This window comes from Polistes fuscatus, unplaced genomic scaffold, assembly GCF_010416935.1.
Source record: "Polistes fuscatus isolate 324 unplaced genomic scaffold, CU_Pfus_HIC Scaffold25, whole genome shotgun sequence".
Taxonomy (NCBI): domain Eukaryota; kingdom Metazoa; phylum Arthropoda; class Insecta; order Hymenoptera; family Vespidae; genus Polistes; species Polistes fuscatus.
The window spans coordinates 1,007,382-1,033,007 of NW_025113102.1; the positions used below are offsets into that span (position 1 = coordinate 1,007,382).

General features: G+C 28.9%; 7 protein-coding genes and 1 long non-coding RNA gene across 12 annotated transcripts in view; 3 read left to right on the top strand and 5 right to left on the bottom strand.

Moving 5' to 3' along the window:
* LOC122518558 overlaps nt 1–4,134 on the bottom strand; it is a 50,163-nt gene extending 46,029 nt beyond the window's left edge. For both annotated transcript variants that reach the window (XM_043637555.1, XM_043637556.1), the window contains exon 1: nt 3,986–4,134. In XM_043637555.1, the coding sequence (XP_043493490.1) occupies nt 3,986–4,037 (52 nt within the window). In that variant the 5' untranslated portion in view covers nt 4,038–4,134. The remainder of the gene's footprint in view (nt 1–3,985) is intronic.
* Nucleotides 4,135–5,927: 1,793 nt separating this feature from the next.
* Nucleotides 5,928–11,805, bottom strand: LOC122518599 (exostosin-1). 3 transcript variants are annotated; one of them, XM_043637620.1, is made up of 8 exons: nt 11,717–11,805; nt 8,609–9,669; nt 8,318–8,519; nt 8,112–8,231; nt 7,800–8,030; nt 7,452–7,718; nt 7,110–7,360; nt 5,928–6,922 (listed from the first exon to the last, which is right to left on the bottom strand). In XM_043637620.1, the coding sequence occupies exons 2-8, from the start codon at nt 9,490–9,492 to the stop codon at nt 6,742–6,744; spliced, it is 2,136 nt and encodes a 711-aa protein (XP_043493555.1). In that variant the 5' UTR covers nt 9,493–9,669; nt 11,717–11,805; the 3' UTR covers nt 5,928–6,741. The 3 variants fall into 3 exon arrangements, with proteins under 3 accessions (XP_043493555.1, XP_043493554.1, XP_043493553.1); XM_043637619.1 differs by lacking the exon at nt 11,717–11,805 and adding an exon at nt 9,920–10,493; XM_043637618.1 differs by lacking the exon at nt 11,717–11,805 and adding an exon at nt 9,915–10,493.
* On the top strand, nt 10,633–13,469 carry LOC122518600 (sodium channel protein Nach-like). Its single transcript, XM_043637621.1, has 7 exons — nt 10,633–11,020; nt 11,098–11,265; nt 11,367–11,582; nt 11,661–11,963; nt 12,333–12,923; nt 13,096–13,205; nt 13,280–13,469. Exons 2-7 carry the CDS (start codon nt 11,144–11,146, stop codon nt 13,432–13,434), a joined length of 1,497 nt encoding a protein of 498 aa, XP_043493556.1. The 5' UTR covers nt 10,633–11,020; nt 11,098–11,143; the 3' UTR covers nt 13,435–13,469.
* Nucleotides 13,470–13,562: 93 nt separating this feature from the next.
* On the bottom strand, nt 13,563–15,015 carry LOC122518604. 2 transcript variants are annotated; one of them, XM_043637626.1, is made up of 4 exons: nt 14,827–15,015; nt 14,287–14,633; nt 13,961–14,068; nt 13,563–13,839 (listed from the first exon to the last, which is right to left on the bottom strand). In XM_043637626.1, exons 2-4 carry the CDS (start codon nt 14,628–14,630, stop codon nt 13,638–13,640), a joined length of 654 nt encoding a protein of 217 aa, XP_043493561.1. In that variant the 5' UTR covers nt 14,631–14,633; nt 14,827–15,015; the 3' UTR covers nt 13,563–13,637. The 2 variants fall into 2 exon arrangements, with proteins under 2 accessions (XP_043493561.1, XP_043493562.1); XM_043637627.1 differs by lacking the exon at nt 14,827–15,015 and adding an exon at nt 14,704–14,730.
* A 639-nt stretch (nt 15,016–15,654) lies between these two features.
* LOC122518603 (acyl-protein thioesterase 1) lies at nt 15,655–18,438 on the bottom strand. Its single transcript, XM_043637624.1, has 7 exons — nt 18,235–18,438; nt 17,694–17,725; nt 17,548–17,613; nt 17,414–17,461; nt 17,030–17,276; nt 16,767–16,931; nt 15,655–16,604 (listed from the first exon to the last, which is right to left on the bottom strand). The coding sequence occupies exons 1-7, from the start codon at nt 18,280–18,282 to the stop codon at nt 16,557–16,559; spliced, it is 654 nt and encodes a 217-aa protein (XP_043493559.1). The 5' UTR covers nt 18,283–18,438; the 3' UTR covers nt 15,655–16,556.
* Nucleotides 18,439–19,016: 578 nt separating this feature from the next.
* Nucleotides 19,017–22,426, top strand: LOC122518605 (akirin-2). Its single transcript, XM_043637628.1, has 5 exons — nt 19,017–19,534; nt 20,444–20,637; nt 20,799–20,961; nt 21,038–21,095; nt 21,306–22,426. Exons 1-4 carry the CDS (start codon nt 19,357–19,359, stop codon nt 21,046–21,048), a joined length of 546 nt encoding a protein of 181 aa, XP_043493563.1. The 5' UTR covers nt 19,017–19,356; the 3' UTR covers nt 21,049–21,095; nt 21,306–22,426.
* On the bottom strand, nt 22,254–23,487 carry LOC122518606. Its single transcript, XR_006304116.1, has 3 exons — nt 23,398–23,487; nt 23,193–23,320; nt 22,254–23,034 (listed from the first exon to the last, which is right to left on the bottom strand). It is a non-coding gene; the product is annotated as an uncharacterized LOC122518606 (long non-coding RNA).
* LOC122518602 (arrestin homolog) lies at nt 22,908–25,348 on the top strand. The gene is made up of 7 exons (XM_043637623.1): nt 22,908–23,040; nt 23,176–23,297; nt 23,383–23,682; nt 23,782–24,009; nt 24,100–24,288; nt 24,373–24,541; nt 24,640–25,348. The coding sequence occupies exons 1-7, from the start codon at nt 22,974–22,976 to the stop codon at nt 24,783–24,785; spliced, it is 1,221 nt and encodes a 406-aa protein (XP_043493558.1). The 5' UTR covers nt 22,908–22,973; the 3' UTR covers nt 24,786–25,348.
* The last annotated feature ends 278 nt before the right edge of the window (nt 25,349–25,626 follow it).

The window sequence follows — 25,626 nt, forward strand, 5'->3', positions numbered from 1 at the left end:
TTACGGATTATTTATTCATCTCATTAAAATAAATATCTTTATATTGCGAATAAAAAAATAATTAATTAATAAATAGAAAGGATGTATTATAAATATCTTTAAAAAAAAAATTAATAAAAAAAATGAAGATAGCTTTATACGAGGCCCTTGATCTTGGGCCACTTATGTTAGGGTCAAATTTGTCATACTTATCTAAAGGGATATATTATTGTAGATACGATTCAACCCGAGAATTCACGATTCGTTTCTAACTCGTTCAGCTTGAAAGGATACATTATCATGACGGATAAATTACAAGACGTAAATTTGAACAGGACTGTAAATTATATCCGCGATAGCTAAAAACGATACCGTTCAACTACTACTACTATATATATATGTGTGTGTGTGTGTGTGTGTGTGTGTGTGTGTTCATGGTTTCCACCTACGCTAGAAATCAGATCGGTGTCTATATAATTTTGCCTTAAGGATTTCCCGTAGTTCACGAAGAGAACTATTCCTATCTCTATGGAAACTTTAAATTGTAAAAACTTGTACGTATGTATCTATTAGATATATTCAACATTTTATTATATAATATATTATATTATATATTAATACAATATTTATTACATATATTTGGTGGTCTGAAAAATTCGTGCAGATTTTAGCATAGGTGGCATACAATTTTGTTACTGGAAAACTCTGAGAAGTTTTGGAAAGACGAAATTTTCGTGTTACCCTTTAATACCCTTTATATATATATATAATATAATAATAATTATATAATAATTTAATAAATAAATATATAAGCAAGGCACACTTAAATGCATTGCGTTTCAATCTTTCGGCAAAATCAGCAAATAATTATTCTTTATAGGAATTTCACTTAAGGGTTCAAAAACTAGACTAAAAACAGCAAATAAAAATTATTTATAGGATTTGAAATAATAGTAAATTAAATACATATATAAATATTATTAATATATATATAAAATATTTCTAATGGATATAAAACAATGAAAAAAGTATCAAAAACACGTTAAGATATTTTCTATGAAGATTTATCTTCGTCAATTAATCTAATATCACACGATCGGAAACGTTTTTCACGAGACCTCTCGGAATACACTCGATGTTAGTTAACATTCGATGTAACATTCGATGTAACATTCGTATCCGTTTGATATTTATTTGTTACGTTCGAATAAACGTATCTATTCTTGTATCTCTAGGATTCGGACGTATCCTATCGTATTTCGATATCACACGATCTCATCTCTGGTAATTAATGTTACAAGGTTTCAAACGATTCCCTTCCCCTCCCCTTTACCACCACCCCCATATTTCCTTCCAACCATTTTCTTAACAAATTCTTAACGGATTCACAAATCACATTGATCCTCGTTGACCAATCAGAACAAAAGAAAAAAAAGGAGGGAAAAGATTCACTATTTGATTTCATTCGATTTCATTTGATTTGATTTGATTTGAAACGACATAGTCGGACACAACGAACGTTCTTCTTCTTTCGGATTTTACCTCCGGCCGTGATGGTATTTCGTAAAAGCAACGTTTCCACACCAAACTCATCCAGCGTGTTACCGAAATGTGGCACGGTACGGTAACATGGCCGGTTAACATTTCCCTTTGTCTTTATAATTTAAAAGGTAAGGTGAAACACTTATCCTTTTCTTTTTCTCTGGAGATCATGCTGATTCGCTTCGATACCATTCAAGGTGTTTCGATTGTTGTATTATACTCGAGCTTAGGCAACCCTTTTGCAAAAGGAATGATCATGTCTCCATTATCATTGCAATAAATAATACACTCAGATTTAAAAGCTTATTTTTTAATCTTAAAACTATGAATTGTGAGAACTATCGTTAGGAATTTGTCTGTAATATATTTACAAATGAAAGAGATGGAAAGAAAATTGATTTATTGTATAGTTTCATGTTAATCGGATCATCAATCTGTGACTGTGACTGATACGAAATTTTTTAAAAAGATTATTTTTTATTTTTATTATATTTATATATAAATGATATTTATATTTTTAACAAAAAATTATATTTTATTTTATTATTTAAATATTAATGATATTTATATTTTTTTAACAAGATTATTTTTTATTTTTATTATATTTATATATAAATGATATTTATATTTTAACAAGATTATATTTTATTTTATTATTTATATAAATGATATTTATATTTTTAACAAGATTATTTTTATTTTATTATTTATATATAAATGATATTTATATTTTTAACAAGATTATATATTTTATTTTATTATTTAAATATGAATGATATTTATATTTTTAACACACATATATATATATTTTATTATTTATATATAAATGATATTTTTATATTTATTTAACAAGATTATATTTTATTTTATTTTTTTAAATATAAATAATATTTATTTACAAATTGGAAGTTAATTGTATCGTAAAAAAATAATTCACTAAAAAAATAAAGAAAATATAGATTTAGGTCATTATCAAAATAAACGACTCATATATTTTACTACGATCTAATAGAATATTCTATAGAATACTCAGAAAATTTCAATCTATAAAATATACTTCAGTTAATTGTTTTTAGAGTAAAGGAGTAGCAGAAAGTATTTTTAAATTTTCATGATTTGTTTAACTTACTTCTAATAACTTCAAATTCTTCCCCCCACTTCGTGTTTTCAATATATTCATAAAAACCATACTTTATAGATTACTTTGAGGATCATAAACTTGTTTTAAGGATCATTGTATAAACATTTCGAAAATGTTCATAATTTGGAAATATCAAACGATAGCAATTGGACAAAATGAAAAATAAAAACAAGCTGTTTTTCAAGCTGTTCATTCGAATTTCTAAAATCAACCCTCGGGGTTACCCTCGGGGATTAGGTACTCGATTTGTTGCCATGCTTGATTTCCGCGTGTGCCAGATACTCAACAGTGCGGTCATTACGTAAACTGACATTTTCACGTGTAAAACGAAGCAAGCCAGTGAAAGATCGAATCGACTAGTATAGCGTTTAAACTCTATAGTTTAATAGTTCTTTACAGGGTAGTAGTAATAGTCAGTTACTAGATTACTATAGGTGCTTTCTCGATCGCTATACCCTTTCGAGTTCACCGCCTTGAATTTTCTAATCGTCATCATATCTAACGATGAAACGTTTTTTTCCTTTTTTTTTTCTTTTTAAATTAATTTCCTTTTTATTTCTTAATCTCATACCTTTTTTCTCTTTTTTATCTGTGTTACGTTTATTATATTTATTTATTGTACCGTTATCAATTTTAATATCATTTTTGTTTGCAATATATTTTCAAGAAAATAATTAAACACATGTACACATAACGTTTTTTCTTTTTTTTTTAAATGAACTTCTTTTTTATTTTTTAATCTCATACCTTTTTCTTTTTATCTGTGTTACATTTATTATATTTATTTATTGTACTGTTATAAACTTTAATCGTTTTTGTTTGCATACATGATGTTTATGAACTTCCTATTTTTATTTCTGAATTTTTTTCCTAAACCTTTTCTTTTCATCTGCCACATTTATTTATTTACCTTACTGTTATAAATTTGAATCTCATTTTTATTTGCAATATATTTTAAAGAAAATAATTGGAAAACACACACGTTTTCGACCGTTTCTCTTAACGTCCCTCTTAGCATAATTTTACCTAACACGAGTTTAACGTACCGTTAAAAAGAAAAAAATAAAAGCAACAAAACGATTTAAAATAAATTACATGGTTTCATTAAAATTGTTAAAAGATCTTTACTTTCTTTACAAAATGATAAATTGTTGTGTCGTATCAACAACAACAACAACAACAAAATAAATAATATAATATATAATAAGATAAGATTTGACGAGAGATAATATAAAAAGATAATAAACGAAAGAAAATGAATAAAAAAAAAAAACAATTCATAGATACGTACGTAATGTCTTTTAATAAATGAAAATAACTTACCAACTCTCGAGAATACAGCCAGGAAGAAGAAGAGACCACTGAAGAGTATCATCTTCCCGAATATTGTTTTTCAAAACGTTAATCAAAATTCTCTATTATAATATCTGTCAAATCGCGAACGATAAAATAAAGAGAAAATTTAAATATCACGTTTGCATATACAAATAAAAATCAACGTTCTTAATTCGTATATAAAATACGCGAGCCTACACACACACACGCGAGAGAACAGATTATAATATTTAAATAGATTTTCTCTTACGAGAGAGAAAGAACAACGAATTTCGATTCGAAAATATTTTTTAAAAAAAAAAGAAAGATAAAGGAAGAAAATAGGAAAAAAATGATAATAAAAAGTGAAGGATAAGAAATAAGAAAAAAAATGAAAATAGGAAAGAAAATCAACGATACGTGGGCGCTGTTACTCTTCCTTGTTTTTCTTTGCTTTGCTGGCGTTTCAAATTTTCTTAACGACAAATTGAAATATTAAAATTCAAATAAAATAATCAACTCGAAACGCTATTTATTTTTTTTTCCTTTTTTTTTTCGTTGGAAATAAAAACAAAATTCTTTTCGTATGGGGAGAGAGTGGGTACAGGTAAAGGATTGTAGGAATCAATTGGGGTGACAAAGCTGAGCTTACGGGACGTACGATGGTGGATTATTTAGCGTTAATGATAGCGCCGTTTTCAAAACCGCGAGAGCGCCATCGACGACTCGCAAAACATATGCTACGGTCACGAAGAGAGAAAGGTGACTGGATATACGCGAGGCGTGCTCGATACCTCCTGTCTTCTTGGCATAGTCACCTTTCTAGCAAAGCGGTAAGAAAGAAGGGAGTGTTGGGGGCCCGTATCGGGAGGCCCCTCTTCGGTATCATGGGCCCCCTACAAAGAAAACCACCACCACCACCTTTCCACTCAACTCAACTCACCTGAACTGACGCCTTGTCCAACCCCGAAACGACCTTGCTCAAGAAAAAAAGTGTGTGCTCATTAAAAATTATTCAAAAGAAAAAAATGGGATATTCCAACTAATGTGACTCCCACACCCTACCCCCCTCATTTTTTTTATCCTATTTTTCTTATTGTTTTTTATGAATTATGGCTAATTAGAAAAAAAGGGTGTACGCTTTTTATATTTTTCCATGTAAAAAAAGTTTATTTCTTTCAACCATATAAAAGCACTAATATTATTTTTTGTTACGGGTAACAGTTTACATAGAAAATCCTACTTAAAGAAACCAAGTTGTATATATATCGATATATCACGCGCGATAATCATATGAACACATCTTGTATAAATCCGATTCGATTTTTCCAGCAAACTGTACAAAATCTTCAATTATTTGTTGATCGATGATCTCTTTTATTTATTGTACCACATAATTTATACGTTCCCTTTGTTCTCGTTGATTGAATCGGGTGTTGTTAAACGACTAGACGTGATTGCAAACATTATTACCAAATATCATTTTCGAAATTGTCCTCTGAATTTCTTCGCTGCTTTTTTTTCTTTTTTTCTTTTTCTTTTTCTTTCCCCCTCCCCCCCTCCCCCCATTATTTCTTTGTTTTAAATATAATTAGAAATATACAATTAAACGTAAAAACAACGATGATCGCACATTGAAAAGTTTTTGTAAGAGTATCGTAGAAACAAAACCAGCTCGATATATATTCATTATTTATAACAAACTATAATATATTTATATATAAATATAAAAGGAAAGAAAAGCGTTGTATTTTTCTTTTTAATCGTTAACAGAAAAATTAGAAATAAATTGTATGCTAATTTTTTAAAATAATTAAATACTGTTAACGTTTAATAAAGACGTGCATATACAGTGGAAGGTATAAAAGTATTCGTAGAATTAATATGCGAATAGAAAAAAGATTTATATATTGTATTACAATGAAAATGTAAAAAATACATATCTTTTTTCTTTTCATATACTAACTGTACGAATAATACTTTTGTCTCTCAATGTATTATACCACCAATCGTAAAATTCACAACGTAGACAAGATTGATAGATCAAGAATCGTTGATAGATGGAATACCCCACACTTTTCTTTTCTTTTCATTTCTTTTCTTTAATTTTTTGGTCGAAACAAAGCTTGTTAACCAATATAAAGATAATCGAGTATTTCTATTGATCTCAAAGACTGGTTTTTTTTTCTTTCTTTCAAGAATGAAAATATTAGACAGATCGTTTGTTTATTAACGATTACGATACGACTTATATATGTTATATGTACATAAACAGAGTGCAGTATCGCAGTAGGACGAGATATCCCACCACCAGGTCGAATATTAACATTGTATCATTACGAATATTGAATTCATTAAAAAACGTGTTCTTTTTTTTTTTAAAAAAAAAGAAAACGAGACAAAGCACAACGTAACGTTGTTCATTCTGATTAGAATGAAACGTCGTTTGATTTTTTGCCCAACAACAAACACATCGATATGTAACATAAAGATTTATGATGATTTTTCAAATTTTTCCCCTGTACGTTGTTCGCGGATAAAATGGCTTCTTATTTGCAATAGCAGGAAAGAACAAGAGGATGAAAATGGGTTCCTTTTTTAACATATTTTGAAGAAGGAACGATCGATTGATGCCCTGTTTTGATCGAATGTTATTGCTAAACATTGCATTGCGATTGATTCCTGGTTGCAGTATATAATACTTTCGAGACGCATATTATAAGAATGAAATAATTACATAATTGATCGAATCTCGTATATAAACTCTAATTACTAACTAATTCAATTTGTCTATACTTCTTACGCATGTTGCTTACAGAATCTTTGAACAGGACTGGATCAAGTCTCATGTTGGATCGTAATAATGGCATATATCCAAAAACAGCTACGAATGTATTCATGCACGTTTGCCGTTGTATAAAATGATCAGGATCATTCCAAGGTGATCTGATTTTGAACAAATAATTCATTCACAGATATATTCGATATAACAATTATATAAAATAATTATAACGATTAGATCAACAAGTATTTCAAATTAAAAGTGTATAATAAAATGTTATTTATAAAATCCTTAGTTAATTCACGTATTACCGGATGATACACTTTGATATACATATAAATAAATATTTACCTAATTCCAGCAACCATAGTATCTTTATACAATTTCCGTTGAGTTACTTTGATAGGTGGTCTTCGAGTAACATGACTCACCAAGAAATTCATTAAAATATCTTCGCAATTCTGCGACTGTTCCACCGTCTTATGAAGAGTCGAACTTAATAATTCAGTATACAATGTGTTATAATAACGATGATAGAAAGCAGCACCAGTTAGAATGATACTGTAATCGTTTGTCCATTTACTCGTGTAACCCCATGAACGCTTTCCATTTTTAATTAAGATACATATTAATAAAATATATTCTAACAAATGATATAACAGATGAATAATAATTGAAAAAAGATGTGTATACCTTTGAATCATCCCAATAATGTGATCTTGCTGGATAGCCTATTATTCGATCGGGAAATGAACGCCAAACCATAAAAGCAAAATCAATTTCGTCAGTATTCAGAGTGGCATCTTCATCTAGCGACAATATGGCACTGGTTTTGATTAGTGGATGCGGATAAAAACGTTGGGATATACCATCCACGGAAACTATACTTATTGATGCTTTGATCCCTTGCCAACGTGGTCTTCTTGGAAGTGGAATGTCCGAATTCCACATTAGAATAATCTTATTAGAAAAATATATTTATTTTGTATGAATATTAGAATGAAATTTATAAACAATTGATGTTATTTACTTGATACTGACCTTATCTAAGTATTTACTTTTCGCGAGACTTTTAAGCAAACGATACAGAACAGCAGTAGATCCCAATTGAGAATATATGATGGCAGTGAAAGTATTACCAGGATTGCTGTTTGAGAATGGAAGTTCTTGTTGACTATCTGCAAATTGTGGTAATATTGCTAGAGCTCCAGGACTAGTATTCCAAATAATCCCTTCTCTTGTGCCTTCCCATGGTAAACGTTCACGAATATTCTATAATATAAATATAGGTATGATTTAAAACACGTTAAATATATTTGAGATTAAAAATCTTTATTTAATCAAAATCCTTACCTCGAATACCGTAAATATAATCTTTTCTATAGATGAAAAATATCGTTCCCATAAAAATTGTGTTTGCTGTCGTAACTTAAGAATCTGCATATTCGATACAGAACGTACTATATCTGGAATCTATGGAAACAAATATTTATATATAAATATTAATTAATTTTAATACAATGAATGTTTTTTAGTTTCTCTCAATTCAAAATATTTACTTGAAGCAACAATCGTTCATCGGAAAATATAACAGCCTGAGTCCAATCTATGCGTTCATGAAAAGGCAATGCCCATCCATTACTTAAAATAACTGGTATACAACCTGCTCTTAAAGCTTCTAAAAATCTGAAGCTACCGAGCCTTCGTCCACGAGGGACAAGACAAAATGTAGAGTTCATTAATAAAATCTCATAATCGTATCTACGAAAAATAAAATATAATTTATATTCAATAGAAATATTTCATTTAAGAGATTTAATAAATGTATTTTTTTGATCTATCACACTCACGTATCATATTCTTGATTATCTTGTTGACAGTGTTCATCTTGTAATTCTCTCCAAGCTTTACCATGACGACAAGTCGTTACAAATACCAAATCTTTACCGTTATGTAAATGGTAAAGTGCATTTCTAGTTTCCGAACCAATACCATGTACATATCTTTTACCCTTAAAAGCTGCCACATATTTTTTATTACTAGGAAAATTATTTTCTAATGCTTGACCAGGTTCCCCACCACGTTCAGGGTGTTGTTTTCCAAATAGCGGTATAGATACATCAAAATTTGGTCTAAGTCTAAATATGGACATACTTGCTTTAGCAAGCATAGCGTATCCTAAATCAAATGCGAGAGATTCCTCCGCATAATCTGGCCATGTACCAGAATACAAATTGAATATTAAATGATTTCTTCCATTATTCCAATGTTGTAAACGTAATAGTTTGGAAGGAAGATTATGCACAAATTCACTTGATAATGGATCCCTATCTAATGTGTCCAAGGCCAGAACAAATATACACGCTCTTGTTGGATCAGATGTATAATATCTTGACTCTGTTATAACATTTAGTATTTTTTGGTATAATGGACTTATAATATCTTCAATTGGATACACGTAAACTGTAAATCCTTGCTTGCACTTTGTAAAATCGAAGCAAGTTTCCATACGGCACTTCCTTGCGCGCTGCGATACAGGTAAGTTTCTATTCGATATTCTCAAATCTTTGTCGTAGAATTCTTCATTCAGACTTAAATACGAAGGCAATTGCTCGTAAGGCAACCGAGATCTGCCTGTCCATTTTTCACTTTTTAAACGATAACCACCGAAATAACAGTAACCAAGAAACGCGCATGTCACAAATAATAGTAAATAACGTTTCTTGGCTTGCATGTTTAATGCAATCAAGTTATACGATCATACGTATAAGCTTTAAGCATTATTTGTTAGATGCCATATCCTTGGTTTTGATTACAAGTAGACTACAACATATTGCTTGTATCTGCAGCGTTATTTTCATATATTTAAACAATTACATTGATACGAATAAACTCCCATTGCCAAAGCTCTCTGTAAAAAAATATAAAAAAATCATTTTTCAAATTAATGCAATAGTAACATTAATAACTTTCATTAGAATGTAACTTAAGTTTACAACAGTGCATAAAAGTAGATCATATAAATAATTTTATATGATATTGAAGATTAAGAGAACACCTGGAAAAGGAAAAGAAATTTTTAAACGCTCGACAATCAAATTATGCGAATTTAACGGATATAACAAAGAAAAACAAAAACGTATAATTAATCATTACCTTACTGCTTATGCAAAGGAAATCCTCGAGATTGATTAAAAGAACGAACATCTCGGTGGGCTGAACAATCGCGTAATTCATGACAAAATATGAATCGTTACTTTAGTGACAATGACTTTGATTTCACATTTACTTATTACATAGTGATTTATAAAATGTCCGAGGTAATGATAGTTTGTAAACGGTCAATTAAAGTTTTTTAATAGTCGTTAACCTATAATACCGGAACGCTCCGAAGGTCACACTAGATTTATCACACTCGATTTAACCGATGTAAGATTGCAAGAAAAAAAAAAATTGACCAAGAGTATCATGATTTTTATTCGTTCAAACAGCAATATATTGTCAATATCGTATAATGATATTTTAAGAGTATTTATAGGTTAGTCGCGAACCCGAGGAAAATTGAAATAACTCGCCGGTTATTTTACGGTTCTTAACGTTTTCCTTTGAGATCGACACAAACGCATTATATCGAATTGAAAACGCCTCCAATTGCAAGAGATCATTGCACGCGATGCATTAAATAATAAATCGCTTCGGGAGCATCGCGAATAATGCAATGACGTTTAGACAATCAGACTAGTAAATTGCCTAATCGGTTATATACTTTACAGGATGTGTTACCATCAGAGCAGTTTGACGATTCATCGAATGTTTTTTACTGCCATCTATCAGAAACACTAATAAACTTTTATATAAACAACTGTCACTATGTTACCGACAGAGATAACTATTTGAAAAAACATTCTAATTCCAAAATTCAAAACAACAAATAATTTTTAAAACAAACATAAACACACATTATTTAAGTAAATCGCAATAATTTGCTTTAAAATTAACGATAAAACATAACAATGCAATTAAGTTGTATCGTAAATAAAATGAACAAAAAATCAAAATGAATATATATAAAGTATAAAATTATTAATAACAAATTCAGGTAGAGAGACATTGTCAATTCCTTGAGATATATTTTGTACGATAAAGAATAAATACGTTGTGACGTTATATCGGCATCAATAATGCATGGCCTGACGCGTTTCAAATTGATGTCGAATCGTGATAAAGGGGCCTAGATTGATCGAAATTACAATGAAACCGAGGTATCATTGATCGAACTTGAATATGCCAACGGTGCATAAACTTGAAATGAGAATTTAAGTTCGAACGCGTTTTCCAGGAGTCTCGGAAAGAGAATAGAAATTTCTTAGATAAATAATAAGAACATGCTGGCGAATACGATTAAAAAATTATGGCATACTTTGATCGAAGTGTACAACGAATTCTCGATCGAATCTACGATACATGGAATAAAACATACAACTCATGCCAAGTCAATTAGTTTAAGGTAATCGTATAATTTTTCTTCTTCTTCTTCTTTTTTGTCTCTTCTTCAGTCTATTTTCTTTTTCAATTTAAATTGTCTAATTCGTACGATCACTATTGTAGGATATTATGGATCATCATCATAATATTATCTTTCTTGGCATCGGCAAAGTTAGCAATGTTATTCTACAGTCGTCATCAGTTAGCAAATATGAGTACTTTGATAATCAGCCCTCAAGTTCCAACTAATATAATCCCATTACCAGCCGTTACTCTTTGCCACGGAAATATTGCCACGATACAAAACGTGCTTTCTTATTTATCATCGCAAGAACGAATGTATTCTTCTAAAAAATCTATTTTAGATTTCAAATGCAATCGATTTAATTATTCTTATAATTAAATTCATGTTCTCAGATATATTCCTCGAGGTTTAACCCGAGATGATTTTGAACATAGTGTAAGATACTTACGCGAAGCGATTTATCCCAAAAATCATTATCCAGAAGAATTAGATAAATTACAACAAATCCTTACGGCAAATCAATTATCGTTGTCCGAATTATTCGAAAACATTAGTCCAAACTGTACAGATTTTGTGATGATGTGTCGACTTAATGGAATATTTATGCCATGCGATAAAATGCTGAATCGTATAATCACACGTTACGGAGTATGTTGCGCATTCAATTATGAAGATCCACGGAAAAATATAGAGAGGTAATATATTAATCGTAATAAAAATTCAATTTAACGAGAGAAACGTTTCCATTGCAATCGGATAGCATTACTAATAGTGAAATGTAAAGGAAAAGCTATGAAATGTTCACCTTGACCGTAAGACTTTTCGATCGATCAGCTAACAAACTCACTTATTCACTTCGAGACAGTTTTTTATTCTTTTCTCTTTTTCTTAAGATATGAAGTTTGCTCTTTCTTATACGTGTTATGTCACGCAATCGTTCCTAGAATACCAATAGATATGTAGATAATTCTTTCGAGTAGATGAGTCTTAAATATTAATTATAAACGTAACTCGTAAAAATGATCTTCTCTTAAAATCCTCGAAGATTTATATAATTTCTACAGGTCGAAAGAAGAATCTTTGCCAAACTACAGCCTTAATTTTGGGTCACGTTATGTTATGTCTTTTCTTATGAAACCTTTACCACCGCGTGACCGTATGTCGTCTATAATAAACGGAGATGGTATGAAAATATTAATACACGAAAAATACACGTACCCAGAGTCTACTGCTTTTCAATTTATCGCTGCTTCTGGTCAAGAGATTATAGCTAAACTGTATCCTACTGCATTGAGTAGCAGCTCTGAAATTTTAAATTTACCGACCACTGTTAGAGGATGTTACATGGCTTTGTCATCCCAGAAAAATCATCGTTATCGCGCTGATAATTGTTATACTCATTGCCGTGAAACAATAACGCGCAAAATTTGCGGTTGCATACCATTTTCAGCGTCAGTATTGGAAACAAAAACTGACTTAAAAATTTGTAATTTGACACATATTTCATGTCTCGCCCGTATTACGTTACAAACATATACATTAACATTGCAAGATTCAGAATGTGATTGCCTTCCTGATTGCGAATCTATATCGTACAAAGTTGCAGTTAATAAATTGCCAATGTCTGCTATCCAATACTCTCCAGGAAAATTTTAGTAAGTATATATAATAAATTTTATATATAAATTACTTTAAATATAATTTTATATGTATATATATATATATATAAATTTCTTTTTATATAATTGTATATATTGCCTAAAATTATAAAATGTTAGTAAGTGTATTTATTAATTTTAAAATTATTCAATTTTGTCGAATTATCAGTGAAGCCGCTGCACGAATTTCAAATGCAACAATACTTCACGTTACGTTTGCCAGAAATTCGGCTATATTGCAACGAAGAGAATTAGTACTTTCATGGATTAATCTTATCTGTGCGTATTTTATACCAAAGTTGTTTGATTACTCAATCACGAAATGATTCATTTCAAATTTATTCATTTTGCAGCTTCCCTAGGTGGTGTCTTTAGTTTATTTTTAGGATGTAGTTTCATCTCACTCGTGGAAATATTTTATTTCTTTTGTGTTCACTTTTTTTATAAATTAAAATTCCAAAGAGAAAGTCTAAATTCGAATAGTAATATGAACAAAAATTATAATTGATTTAATTAGACGAAAAAAAGAAAAAAAGAAAAAGGAAAAGAAAAATAATTTGATAAATTATTTCTTCATAACTGAAATATATGAAACACAGTATTAATATCATTTACGACTATTTATAATACTTTTTATAAAAATGCTGACAAACAATAAAAATATTATACACAATTGATATAATTAATTAATATCATTACTTTTTAATATGACTAAGCACTGCCTTCTGTCTCCAATGAAGAAGTTTTATTTGTTAAACTATTTTTATTATTTCTAAAAGATGATTTTTTCTTATGGCTCATTCGAGTATCAGGCTTCAATATTAATCTGTTCCCGTGTAAACATGGCCATTCACGTTGTTTAAGTAAGTATTCCGCTGTAAGTTCTACACTTTCCATCTTAACTATCGCACTCCTGAATAAAAACACAATTATAATATAAAAAATATAAATATCTTTCTTTTACAATTGATAATAAAAAGCAAAAATAATTTCATAAATTAGAATATACTTATTATTTTCTTGATTTATATTACCTTAAATTATTTTTATTTGGTTTTAACAAAGTAACTGATACACATCCTGGTAAAACATCTTTTATCTCCTCAATCTTTACAGAACTTTTTAGATTTCCAACATATAATCTGTTTCATAATTAAATAGAGATATTAAGCAAAATAAATATTCACATATGTGAGCCGTAATTTATTTTAAATATATATAGTTAAGCATCTGAATCAAGCGCTTTAGCAGCAATATTTTTTAAAATTCTAATAGCGGAATTAAATACTTTGGTCTGTGAGCGAATCATGATATCAGAGATTAGATAGATTTGAATAAAAAAATCTATTAAAATACTTACGTTTGTGACAATTTTTCATCTGGCAGCACAGAAGGTAATTTAACTTTTTTTCCTTTCTTTTTAACTTCTTTGCCTTGTAGTGTATTCAACAAAGCTCTTCGTACAACTATAGGTTTCCCATGTGCAATTTTACCTTTAAGATTTCTTTTATTTTCTAATGCCTCTTTAACGGTAGAAAATTCTACATGGAAACTTTTACTAGGTTGTCGTGGTAATTTAATAATAAAATCACCTCTAAATAAATCCGTTACTTCCTCTGTGTTTTTTATTTTACGTGTATAACGAACAAGAAGCGTTCTTTCTGCTCGTTCTTTTAAGCTCTGCTTCCATTCCTCTTCACACATTTTCTGATAAAATAGAAAAATAAATCTATAAGATTTTAATACAAATATATGATATGATATACTCAATTCTTACTTTGTATTATATTTATACGAAATATAATCGGTTTTTATAAATATCTCTTTTATATTTATAATATTATATTTATTATTACAAGTTTATATTTATACGTATTAAATAATTTGATAGTATTCTTACTATTTTATTTTCAGACGATCAAAATGCTTCTTTTTTTTTATATCACTTCCAAAATATTATAGGTTATAAAAACGTGTTTATAGTACCTAATATTATAGGTTATGTAAACGTGCTTATTATACCTAACCAACCAATACAATGCTGGTTTTTGACCTAGTTAGTTTTGAAATGTAACCAGTACAGTTTAGGAAATATTATTAAAAAAAAAGGTCCTAGTTTCAAAATTACTAGAAATAGGCAAAAAAAAATAAATAAATATGCAGAATAAATTATCTTACTTTTTCGAAAAAGATACTCTGTTATTGGGCTATATAGAAATTCGTGATTCTTTTGCTTATCAATAATTGTTAATTATTATAATTTTAGACTCATATCAACTGACCTTGGGAAAAGAAAAAGATATGTATAAATCGAGCATTTGTTTTCGAAAAATGTTCAACAGCAGTAATAATTTTACTTTAGTATTTTAAAATAGCCAAAAAAAAAGAAATTAATATTTTTTAAGACATTGTCTTGCATAACAATAGAAAACAATTTGTTAACACTTATGTTTTGCATGGTATCATTACTTATATCATAACAAATATAATTATAGATAATATGTTGTAATATGTTAAAAGGTCTCTTCAAATAATTAACTTTTATCTTGTAAGTAATTTGTGTGTGCATAGTAAATATAAATATATATAATTCAATATCCATTTAATTAGGCCATTGATTAAAATATAGTTTGAAATTAAATCCAAGTTTTAGCCTAATAATAAACTTTTATATTTCATATTGCGTATAATAATTGATAATAAGAATATGTAAGACTTAAGGTATTAATTTCATTTCAACTAATAATTATTTTCAGTTTAATGATCAAATATAACTTTCAAGTATAATTACCCAGACATAAATGCAATCATAAATACTTCTAATAATCTTATTATGCATTTTATATAAATAGATAGTACATACGCAAAGATATTATATGACTTACAATTCTAAAATAAAATTAACTCAATGGAAGTACTGTACCTAATAACGAACAGAAAAGAAAATCTGGAAGCTTTGTTTTGGAGTAATATAGTGTAACAATAAAAATATTTAAAATATCTGTCCCGAAAACTATAAATTAAGTGCTTTTTGAGATCGGAGATTATAAAGACAACTGATAAATACAGTTTTTAATTCCTTTCTTTGATACTCTGTACACTAATAATAAATAATTCTAGATCTAAAATATTCATATAATTTTTGGTTCTACAATTTATTATTTTTAATAATACCTATAAAAGCCACTTCTGCATTCCTTTTTTTATAATCTTTAGTTGGCTTAGATTAAAGAGTGAAGAAAGCTGATAAATTATTAATGTGTACTATATGTTAATAACATAATATTAAAGAAATGCATTATTCAATACAACTGTTATCCTAAAATTAAATACAAATTTTCAAATGAATTTGAATAGTTATAACATGTTAAAAGGAATTGAAATTTCAATTTTTCAATAATATTCGTTAACAAAAATGTAAAGACTAATTTAAACTCTAATTAATTTAAGAATAAATATAATAAACTATAAGAAACGTTTTTATGATCGTACTTCCTTTAAAAATAAATAAATTGTATCTACTTATTTTCTGTCCCCAGAGATAAATCAAAATTAATCAATTTAATTATTGATTAAACAATATACCAATCGGACTCATTCTTAAAATGTAAGTGTGCTTAATGTAATTTATTATGGCTTCAAGACTGTGCTAAGGAATTTTTTCACATCTCGCATTTCCTGGAAAAATGGTAATAACATTATATATTTATAAAATGTTTTCTATAAAAGGAAAAAAGAAAAGAGATACAAAAAAATAGGAATTAGAAATTTAAAAGAATATAACAGAATAAAAAAAAAAAAAAGTAATAATTATACATATCCAAAAAATAAATATGTTACCTCTTCAGAGGATGTATGCATCATTCCCCTGTACGTTTTAAATTCTGTCTGTGACATAAATTGTTTAAGAAACGATGCAGTCATTTGACCCCATTTATATGGCACTATAGGATCGCAATCTCCATGACATTGTAATAACGGTGTATTATTATTTGCTAATGCTTCCTTACAAGGGAATAAAATAATAACAACCATAGTAATAATAGTAAAGTAAAAATTAAAGAATTAGTAAAATATTATGAAGATATTTGAAATAAACTTACTGCTGGAAACTTTTGATGTAAAGGAAGCCATGTTGACAAAGCTACTATACCAGCTAAAGGTTCTGGGTGTGTAAGTGCACTATACATAGCTAAAGCTCCACCTTGACTAAATCCTCCTAGGACAATATTTTTGGTTGATATACCTGCAGCAACTTCTTGTGCAATTAAACTACGAACATATTCCGCAGCTTTACGTATACCCTCTTCATCTTCTGGACCGGTAGGATCCAAAGATCGTAAGTCAAACCTGTTAATTAAATGCTACTTAATTATGTAAAATTATTATACAGGTGGTACCAACGTTAGTTGACTTATCCTGTATATTATCCTTTTAAATATGGCGATTTAAAAAATATCTTTATAATGTTTATTAAATGTACTTACCAAGACGGCATTCTAAAGCCTGCATTAAGAGTAACTGGCATTGTTGGTCTACAAAAATAATAGATAAATGTTCAATTTTCTCGTTTAATTATTTTAATATTAATTAAATATTGTACTATAATATTGTAACATACGCTGTTGGACAAATAACTTTGACATGAGATTGTCTTATAGCTGCTATAGGACTGGCCCAACCATTTCTGTAAAGTAGAAAATTATTATTATTTAATAATTTTATTAAATCTATAAAATTACAGATAAATCTTAAATAATAACTTACCCTGTATCACCTAAGCCATGGAAGAATATAAGCTGGAACAATAATATTTCTATTTATTATACAAAATTAATCATTTTATAAATTTATTATTATTAAAATATTTTCTATAATAATATAACTAAAATCTATATGTAATATATTAATATATAAAATAAAAGCTCCAGTGTTTGAACTAACAGGGAGACTTAACTGTTGAGATTAAGATATATTTGGTATAGTAGAACAGTAATTTGTATCATGATGTTAAACGTTTATTTAGAACAAATAATATAATAACAATTAGAAAAAAATAATGCAATAAGAAAAAAAGGAATAAAATATTAGTAATATAAATAAAAATGAAAGATATAATATTGTACAAGGGGTATACTATCTCTAGATTATTTGTTTTGATAGTAAATGACACAACCGATAAAGTGTAAAAATAGTATTCAGATAATGAAACGTATTAATAGTGGAGCATGTATTGAACTTTCAAATACTAGATCATCGGATAGTAAAAATTCTACTATATATATATACACATATGATTGTTAATTACCGTGGCTGTATGTCTGGTAGCAGCAGAAATTATCACTGGGCTTGACATTATATTTTCTTTGATTTTCTAAGTACTATAGAAAGTAGGAAACTAGTTGTATATTAATTCAATAAAAATCGTAAACAGAGAATAGAACACCAGACATTAATCCTTTCAACTGACTGCAGAGTTGGTTAATATTCCCTATATATATATATAACTATGTAATTGCAAGCCATTGGTCGAATTCATCTAGAATGCAACATACAACAAAAAGTATGAAAACCACTGACTATGATAAATTGTAACTATTATGTAATGCAATTGTGCAATCCGAATTTCTAAAAAGTATTTTTCAAATTTCTAAGAAAATGGAATAGTATAATTGTAGATTTAAGGTATTTAATTCATTACTTCCTGTCACCTTTTATTTATAAATAAATCTTTTTTTTCGTACTACAAACTGAAATAAATGTAATGAATAGTTCAATGAGAATATTGCCCATTGACTTTCAATCGTAAATATTTTTAATTTTTTGTACATATATACACCTGATTACAAAAATAATTCACTAAATATAAGAATATAAAAGATAATATATATAAAAAAAAAACAAAATAAATAACATAGAAAATTGATAAATAAAAAGCTAAGGTTACCTCGATGGAAATCGGACCGTGGACATGAACCAACCAATCAGAAGGCGTTTACTCGGCAATGAAAGGTATTCTACAAGCCTGAAGGCGCACGCGTATTTTCTTAAATATGTCATAGTCATCATGAGAATCGAACTTAGGGGTGCCTGGAATGCGAGCATTACGAATAACAAAGATGGTTCGTCGATGCTCGAAGCACTCGTTCCATGATCGTTCTTAGTCGAGGAGTCGTGCTGACCAGCCATATTGTTTCACCGCAGTGTTTGTTTTGGTGCAACCTAGATTTCATATTGAAAAATCGAGAAAAATTAATTCGGCGCTGATTAAAATAGACGGGTTAAAAGCTAGAATCATATTTTGGGGCGTTGTACAGGTAACGGTGATCGTGCGGTCTTTTCAATTGTATTCGTTGTCAGCCGAAGGGGGGCTAATCCGGTATAATCTGGGTGTCAGTCGACGCGCACGAGAAACGGCCGAACGAAAGAAATGGCCTGCGCTACTCTAAAGAGATCCTTGGAGTTCGACCCGGTGCACAGTCATGGTCGTCCTAGTAAGCGACGAAGATGCGTCCCTATGTGCGTTTCGCCCGGTACATCGACGCAGAACAATCCGGGACCGCAAAATCCCTCGCCCTTCGGCGAGGTTACTCACAAACTAACTCCTGGTAATTACTATAGCTTACGGCCATTTTTTTTTTCTACCTTGCTTTACGATACGGTAATTAGTACGGGCGATTGTAATGTTTTCTCATTATAATTTTAAAAATCCTATGCCTCCCTGTTATTCTATTGTATGGCCGCCACCACCACCACCACCACCACTATACTTCTATTAGAAAGAAGGGTGGGGGACAGGATTCTTCGGAAGAACGTCTATGCGTGATCAAATTTTTTCAATTTATCTTTCTTTATTTCTTTTATTTTTTTTTTCTTCTTCATTTTCTTTCTAACTTATTACCTTGTAAGTCATTATACTCGGTTTTTAGTATGATAATAGACTTTTTAATCATTCTTAATTTCCTTTTTTTTTGTCCCCGAATCGTTTTTACTCGCAGGTCGAATTGATCATTAGTCCGATATGAAATTTAATAGTATTCGTAAAATATATACCCTATTAATTATTATGTATATAACAATATGAAACTTTTATATTATCTTTTATTTATTTTTTTCTTTTTATTAATTTTTTTTTTTATAGAATTTTATTTTTTATATATGACAATAGTGGCTACTGGAATTAACGCTCACGCGCATGCGCACATATGATGGGATAAGTAAAATTAACGGACTTTAATGCTTTGAATTTTATTTATTAGATTTGACTATGAATAAAATAAAAAATTTCGTTAATTATTAAAAATATGACAATCTAGGTGAACATCTGAACAAATTAGTATATATATATATATACATAAACATATATTTATACATACAAATAAATAAATACCCACAACGTTGTAAGATTACATTACTATATAACAAACACAAATTAATGTATGAATACACCTGTCTAATGAAACATTCATTAACAATAAGAGAAAATAAAATGATAATATATATTTTCTTCTAAATAGAAAAAATGGCTGCCAATATCAGAGAAGAGATTCGTAGACTGCACCGACGCAAGCAATTATATTTTAATCCTCAAGTAAACAATGGAGATTCTTCAGATATGGAAAGTCCTTCCAGTCCGTCTAGCCCATCTGCATGTGCTTCAAATTCTTACACTCATAGCGGAAAAGAAAAGCCTCTTTTTACATTTAGACAGGTATACAACAAAAGTATACAATATTTTATTAATATTACTTAAAAATGAACGATATATCTGAAAAACGTATAACGTTTCTTTTTGTTTATTATCTTTATTATATTATCTACATACTATTTATAGTATTTATTGTTTCTGTCCATTGTTAATAATTTTATTAGGTTGGCTTGATCTGCGAGCGGATGCTTAAGGAACAAGAAACACAAATTCGAGAGGAATATGATCAGATCTTAAACATGAAGCTTTCAGAGCAGTATGATGCTTTTGTTAAATTCACCTATGATCAGATACAGAAAAGATTTGAATCTGCAGCTGCGCCAAGTTGTATGTAACAATTGTTTTTTTTTGCGTTATTGTTCACAATTTATACCTGTATATTTGATATAATGTTCAATTTCAGATCTATCCTAAAAGAAGATTTGTTATTTATAAGGACACATTTCTTTGATGAATATTATGTGAGATTCACTTTTAAACTTTTTATTTAATTATTATATAACTCATTATTTTTAATTTTTCTTTTTTTTTTTTTTTTTTTTTAATTTTTAATTTTTGTATTTTCTTAGAAATAAGAATTAATTATACTGATACATGAAATTTATAATTTATGTAATTCCCTTACCTCTTCATAATTTGCTTTATAATAAAGGTTCTTTATCCATTTATAGATTTGTACTGTGTGAAACAAATTTTGCTTCAAGTTTAAGCTGAATACGCTGTGCCACCTCATTCGAAAAATTATCTTTAGACAAACCCAGTATAGTTTACTTTAAAAATAAAAAAATAAATAAAATACAAAAAAAAAAATAAAAAATACAAAAACCTTGAAGAAGGAAGAAGAATATAGTTAAAGTAAGTTTAGTAGACTCACACTGAATAACAGCCAGACTTAAAAAAAAAAATTTACAATGTATACTATTGAACTAACAATATTTGTACTGTCACATAACTAAAGTATGGTGGTATCAGGGAACTGTATTGCGAGAATGTTCTTATATAAGAGCTGATGCTGTTGAAATTAATATCTTATACGAGGCTTGAAGTACTGTACTCTACAATAGCCTAGAACATTCATGTGATAGTTCTTTGTTAGTGTACAGTTATAATGCTACAGCGTCTTAGATATTTTCCTTAAGAAATGCAATAATTAATGCTTGTATACTACAAATTTGTAAATCATGTGTCATTATTGTAATATTATCCATGACTAAAGGAAATCGCTAATACAAAGCAAAGTGTACAAGGAGGAGATTGAAATGTATTAAAATGTCTTTTGTTTGTCTTCATAAAATCGAATGAGTTTCGATGAAAATATAATTTTTTTAAATTAAATATCATAATGTTATTTTTTGAATTTTCTTCATTTTCATTTGGTATGCCTTTTTTCTTTTTTCTTCTTTTTGTTTTTAGTATGTACAAGAGTTCCACGTGAACAAAACATATATATTTGTTAGCATTAAGATTATCATGTAAAATTATTATGTAAAATTGTACGATTAATGGAGCATTATTAAAATGTATGAAAAGGTTGATTATTGAAATGGTTATGCGATACTATATATCTAAAATACTATTTCAAATCAAAATATGATCTTTTCTTTAATATATGTAGTCAATTTCTTTTTACATATGCCTATATCTTTATCTAGTATATAAACACTCTTTATTTGTAATAAGAATATAACGAGCTGTAACAATACATACATTGTCAGATCGTACAAACCATTGTGAATAATGATGACGATAATAATAACAATACGAAATAAAGATTTCTTAGTATTCTTTAAAATTTTTTTTCTTCCCTATAAAAATGTTTCTTTATACACCATCTCCTATTCTTATAATAGAATGTAACATGAAATACTAAGTCTATTTTTGCAAAAGCTTCTCTTCTCATAGTTTTGTATAAAAATTTATTAATCATGAGATTGAGAAATAATGTCATCATTCGTAGATGTTATTAAAATTAAAACACATTATTATGAAGCACGTATAAAAAAAACTATAAAATAAAACTATTAGCACACCAGAAAATATATGAGACAAAATCTTTCACTTATGATACTAATGTACCATCATTCTTCTAACAGCAAAGCAATCTGCATCACTGAATTACTGAATATGATACAAAAGACGTAACAAAGTTATAACTAGATGTGCATTATAAATCTTATTAAGTAAATTACATAATGAAATAATGTAATTAGTAATATGGCTTCAAGTTGTGAAGCCCCTGGGAAAGGGTATATGAAGGCACCACCGAGACGTTTGGAATTGTCACTTCTGGTTTGGACACAAACCTTCACTAAGCAGCTTGAGTAGAAAAAAAGTGCCAAATGTTCCCTATCTTGTTTTTGGCTTTCGTCGTAGCCATTAAGGTATTCAAAAAGACCACGCCTAATGGTAAGTGTTATAACACATACATATATATAAATACAAAATTATATTCATTATAAAGAAATCATTTTTCAAAATCAAAACTGTTTAACAAAGTTATTCTATTAATATAATGAGTACCATATACTTATGTACTAACAGGCAAGGTCACTGTTTACCTGGGCAAACGAGATTTCATTGATCATCTAGATCATGTGGATCCTATCGATGGCATCATTGTTGTGGAAAATGATTACCTCCAGGGACGAAAGGTTTACGGACAGGTTGGCATGAATAGATGTATTTCCTAAAATTGTCTCATACAATATACAAAATAATTAACAAAAAATACTCGCTATTATTATTAAGGTAACTACGACTTACCGCTTTGGTCGAGAGGAAGATGAAGTAATGGGTGTCAAATTTAGCAAAGAATTGGTCCTCTGCAAAGATCAAATAGTTCCTTTCAAAAAGGAAAAACAGGAAACGACTGAAATTCAAGAAAGATTATTGAAACGTCTCGGACCAAATGCCTATCCATTCCTCTTCCAGTTCCCTCAGAACTCTCCAAGCTCTGTTACTCTTCAACCTGGAGATGACGATCAGGGCAAACCATTGGGTGTTGACTATACTGTTAGAATTTATGTTGGTGAAAACGAAGAAGACAAGGTAATTTAAGCAAAAAGAGCAAGGAATAATGGAAAGCTAAAGCTTAATAAAAGTTTATATACAGAAACAAAAAAAGAACAATATTAATTTCGTTTATAGGGCCATAAGAGATCATCCGTAGCATTGACTATTAAGAAACTGCAATATGCACCACCAACACGAGGACGCAGACTTCCGAGCTCTCTTGTATCAAAAGGATTCACTTTCTCTCAGGGCAAACTTAATTTAGAAGTTACACTCGACAAGGAAATTTACTACCATGGTGAAAAGGTGGCAGCTAATGTTATAATTACAAATAATTCTAGGAAAGCAGTGAAAAACATTAAGGTACATTATATTGATGCACATAATATGCTACAAATATTTCCTTTATCAAGATATATATATATATAATTAAATATAATATTGTAACTGCAGCTCTTTGTGGTGCAACACTGCGAAGTTACTATGGTCAATGCTCAGTTCTCACGACATGTTGCTAGCTTAGAAACCCGCGAAGGTTGCCCAATTACTCCTGGTGCATCTTTCACGAAACAATTCTATCTTGTACCCTTGGCTAGCAGCAACAAGGATCGCCGTGGTATTGCTCTTGATGGACACCTTAAGGTACTGCAAGTATAATAAATGTTATAAAATTGTATTTTTTATATTGAAACGATTTACTGATCTCTAATTTTCATATATCATAAGGATGATGATGTAAATCTTGCATCTTCAACCATGGTGCAGGAAGGTAAATGCCCTGCAGAAGCAATGGGCATTGTTATTTCTTATTCTGTAAGAGTAAAATTAAACTGCGGCACTTTGGGAGGTGAACTGATTACGGATGTTCCATTTAAATTAATGCATCCTGCTCCTGGTAAGGAGAACAAAATTTTCAATATTATAGATAGATTTTATTTATAATTTTAAATATATGAATTTTCAAATATTTACTATTTTTGTCTGCTGCCATAGGATCTGTTGAGAAAGAAAAGGCCATGATGAAAAAGAGCAAGAGCATCGATAGGGCTCGCTATGAAAATTCTTGCTATGCAAACGATGACGATGATAATATTGTTTTTGAAGACTTTGCACGCCTACGCTTGAATGAACCTGAGTAAAATATTTGTATATATACATGTATATATATACCACATTCCTCAAGAGGATCTTAAATTTTTCAGTAACATAATAGCATGTATTATAGAAGGTAAAACGGAAATAATTATGGATTAATATCTGAAAAATGTAGGATTCTTTTGAGGAAAAAAAGTAGGCAACCTATAATGAAAAAACTAGGCAATCAATAAGGTAAATTGTTAATTATAAAAATATTAAATTGTGATCAATGAATTATTTTATTAAATACATATAATTACTATATGCATATTATGGAACGCTAATAGAAGAAGAAAAAATAATAAAAATAAATAAAAAAAAGCGTAAACTACAACATAAAAATAAACTCATATCGTCATGCAATTTTCGTGCGATTGTGGTGGTCGCACGAAAATTCATTCAACTGACGGCCAAAAAAAGCGAGCTTAATAACGATAATAATTTATATCTAATTATATTAAAAACTATCCCGTCTTACCAGAAGTGACATGTATGTTATTAACCATAATTTATTATTATGCTGTATATCAATATGTTTCTTTAATACTAATGAATATTAAGTTCATAATATTGTTCAGTTATTATTACTGTACATTAGAATGAAAATAAATAAAATATAAAAATATATATTTTAATCGTTATATATAAATTATTACTACTTTGAAATTATCTAAATGAAAATCTTATACATAATAATAAACATACAACATACAACATAACAATATACAAATAAAACATAAACCTATAAAAATACAATATCACTTCTAAATCAATCTGACTGGAGAGACAAAAAATTATCACTGCATTTATTGCAACTAAATGCAACTAAATTATAAAACTAAA

Bases quoted from the DNA above. Each gene is read 5' to 3' on its own strand.
- LOC122518605 (XM_043637628.1), top strand. From the start codon at position 19,357: ATGGCCTGCGCTACTCTAAAGAGATCCTTGGAGTTCGACCCGGTGCAC. The intron at 19,535-20,443 runs GTAATTACTATA...TCTTCTAAATAG, and splicing joins TACTCACAAACTAACTCCTG to AAAAAATGGCTGCCAATATC. The intron at 20,638-20,798 runs GTATACAACAAA...TAATTTTATTAG, and splicing joins CTCTTTTTACATTTAGACAG to GTTGGCTTGATCTGCGAGCG.
- LOC122518604 (XM_043637626.1), bottom strand. From the start codon at position 14,630: ATGTGTGAAGAGGAATGGAAGCAGAGCTTAAAAGAACGAGCAGAAAGA. The intron at 14,069-14,286 runs GTAAGTATTTTA...ATTATGAAACAG, and splicing joins GATGAAAAATTGTCACAAAC to ATTATATGTTGGAAATCTAA. The intron at 13,840-13,960 runs GTAATATAAATC...GTTTTTATTCAG, and splicing joins CCAAATAAAAATAATTTAAG to GAGTGCGATAGTTAAGATGG.
- LOC122518599 (XM_043637620.1), bottom strand. From the start codon at position 9,492: ATGCAAGCCAAGAAACGTTATTTACTATTATTTGTGACATGCGCGTTT. The intron at 8,520-8,608 runs GTGAGTGTGATA...TATTTTTCGTAG, and splicing joins GATAATCAAGAATATGATAC to ATACGATTATGAGATTTTAT. The intron at 8,232-8,317 runs GTAAATATTTTG...TTGTTTCCATAG, and splicing joins ATGAACGATTGTTGCTTCAA to ATTCCAGATATAGTACGTTC.
- LOC122518603 (XM_043637624.1), bottom strand. From the start codon at position 18,282: ATGTCAAGCCCAGTGATAATTTCTGCTGCTACCAGACATACAGCCACG. The intron at 17,277-17,413 runs GTAAGTACATTT...TTTAATTAACAG, and splicing joins GGCTTTAGAATGCCGTCTTG to GTTTGACTTACGATCTTTGG. The intron at 16,932-17,029 runs GTAAGTTTATTT...TTCCCTTGTAAG, and splicing joins TACATCAAAAGTTTCCAGCA to GAAGCATTAGCAAATAATAA.
- LOC122518602 (XM_043637623.1), top strand. From the start codon at position 22,974: ATGTTCCCTATCTTGTTTTTGGCTTTCGTCGTAGCCATTAAGGTATTC. The intron at 23,041-23,175 runs GTAAGTGTTATA...ATGTACTAACAG, and splicing joins CAAAAAGACCACGCCTAATG to GCAAGGTCACTGTTTACCTG. The intron at 23,683-23,781 runs GTAATTTAAGCA...TTTCGTTTATAG, and splicing joins GTGAAAACGAAGAAGACAAG to GGCCATAAGAGATCATCCGT.
- LOC122518600 (XM_043637621.1), top strand. From the start codon at position 11,144: ATGCTGGCGAATACGATTAAAAAATTATGGCATACTTTGATCGAAGTG. The intron at 11,964-12,332 runs GTAATATATTAA...TAATTTCTACAG, and splicing joins CCACGGAAAAATATAGAGAG to GTCGAAAGAAGAATCTTTGC. The intron at 12,924-13,095 runs GTAAGTATATAT...TCGAATTATCAG, and splicing joins TACTCTCCAGGAAAATTTTA to TGAAGCCGCTGCACGAATTT.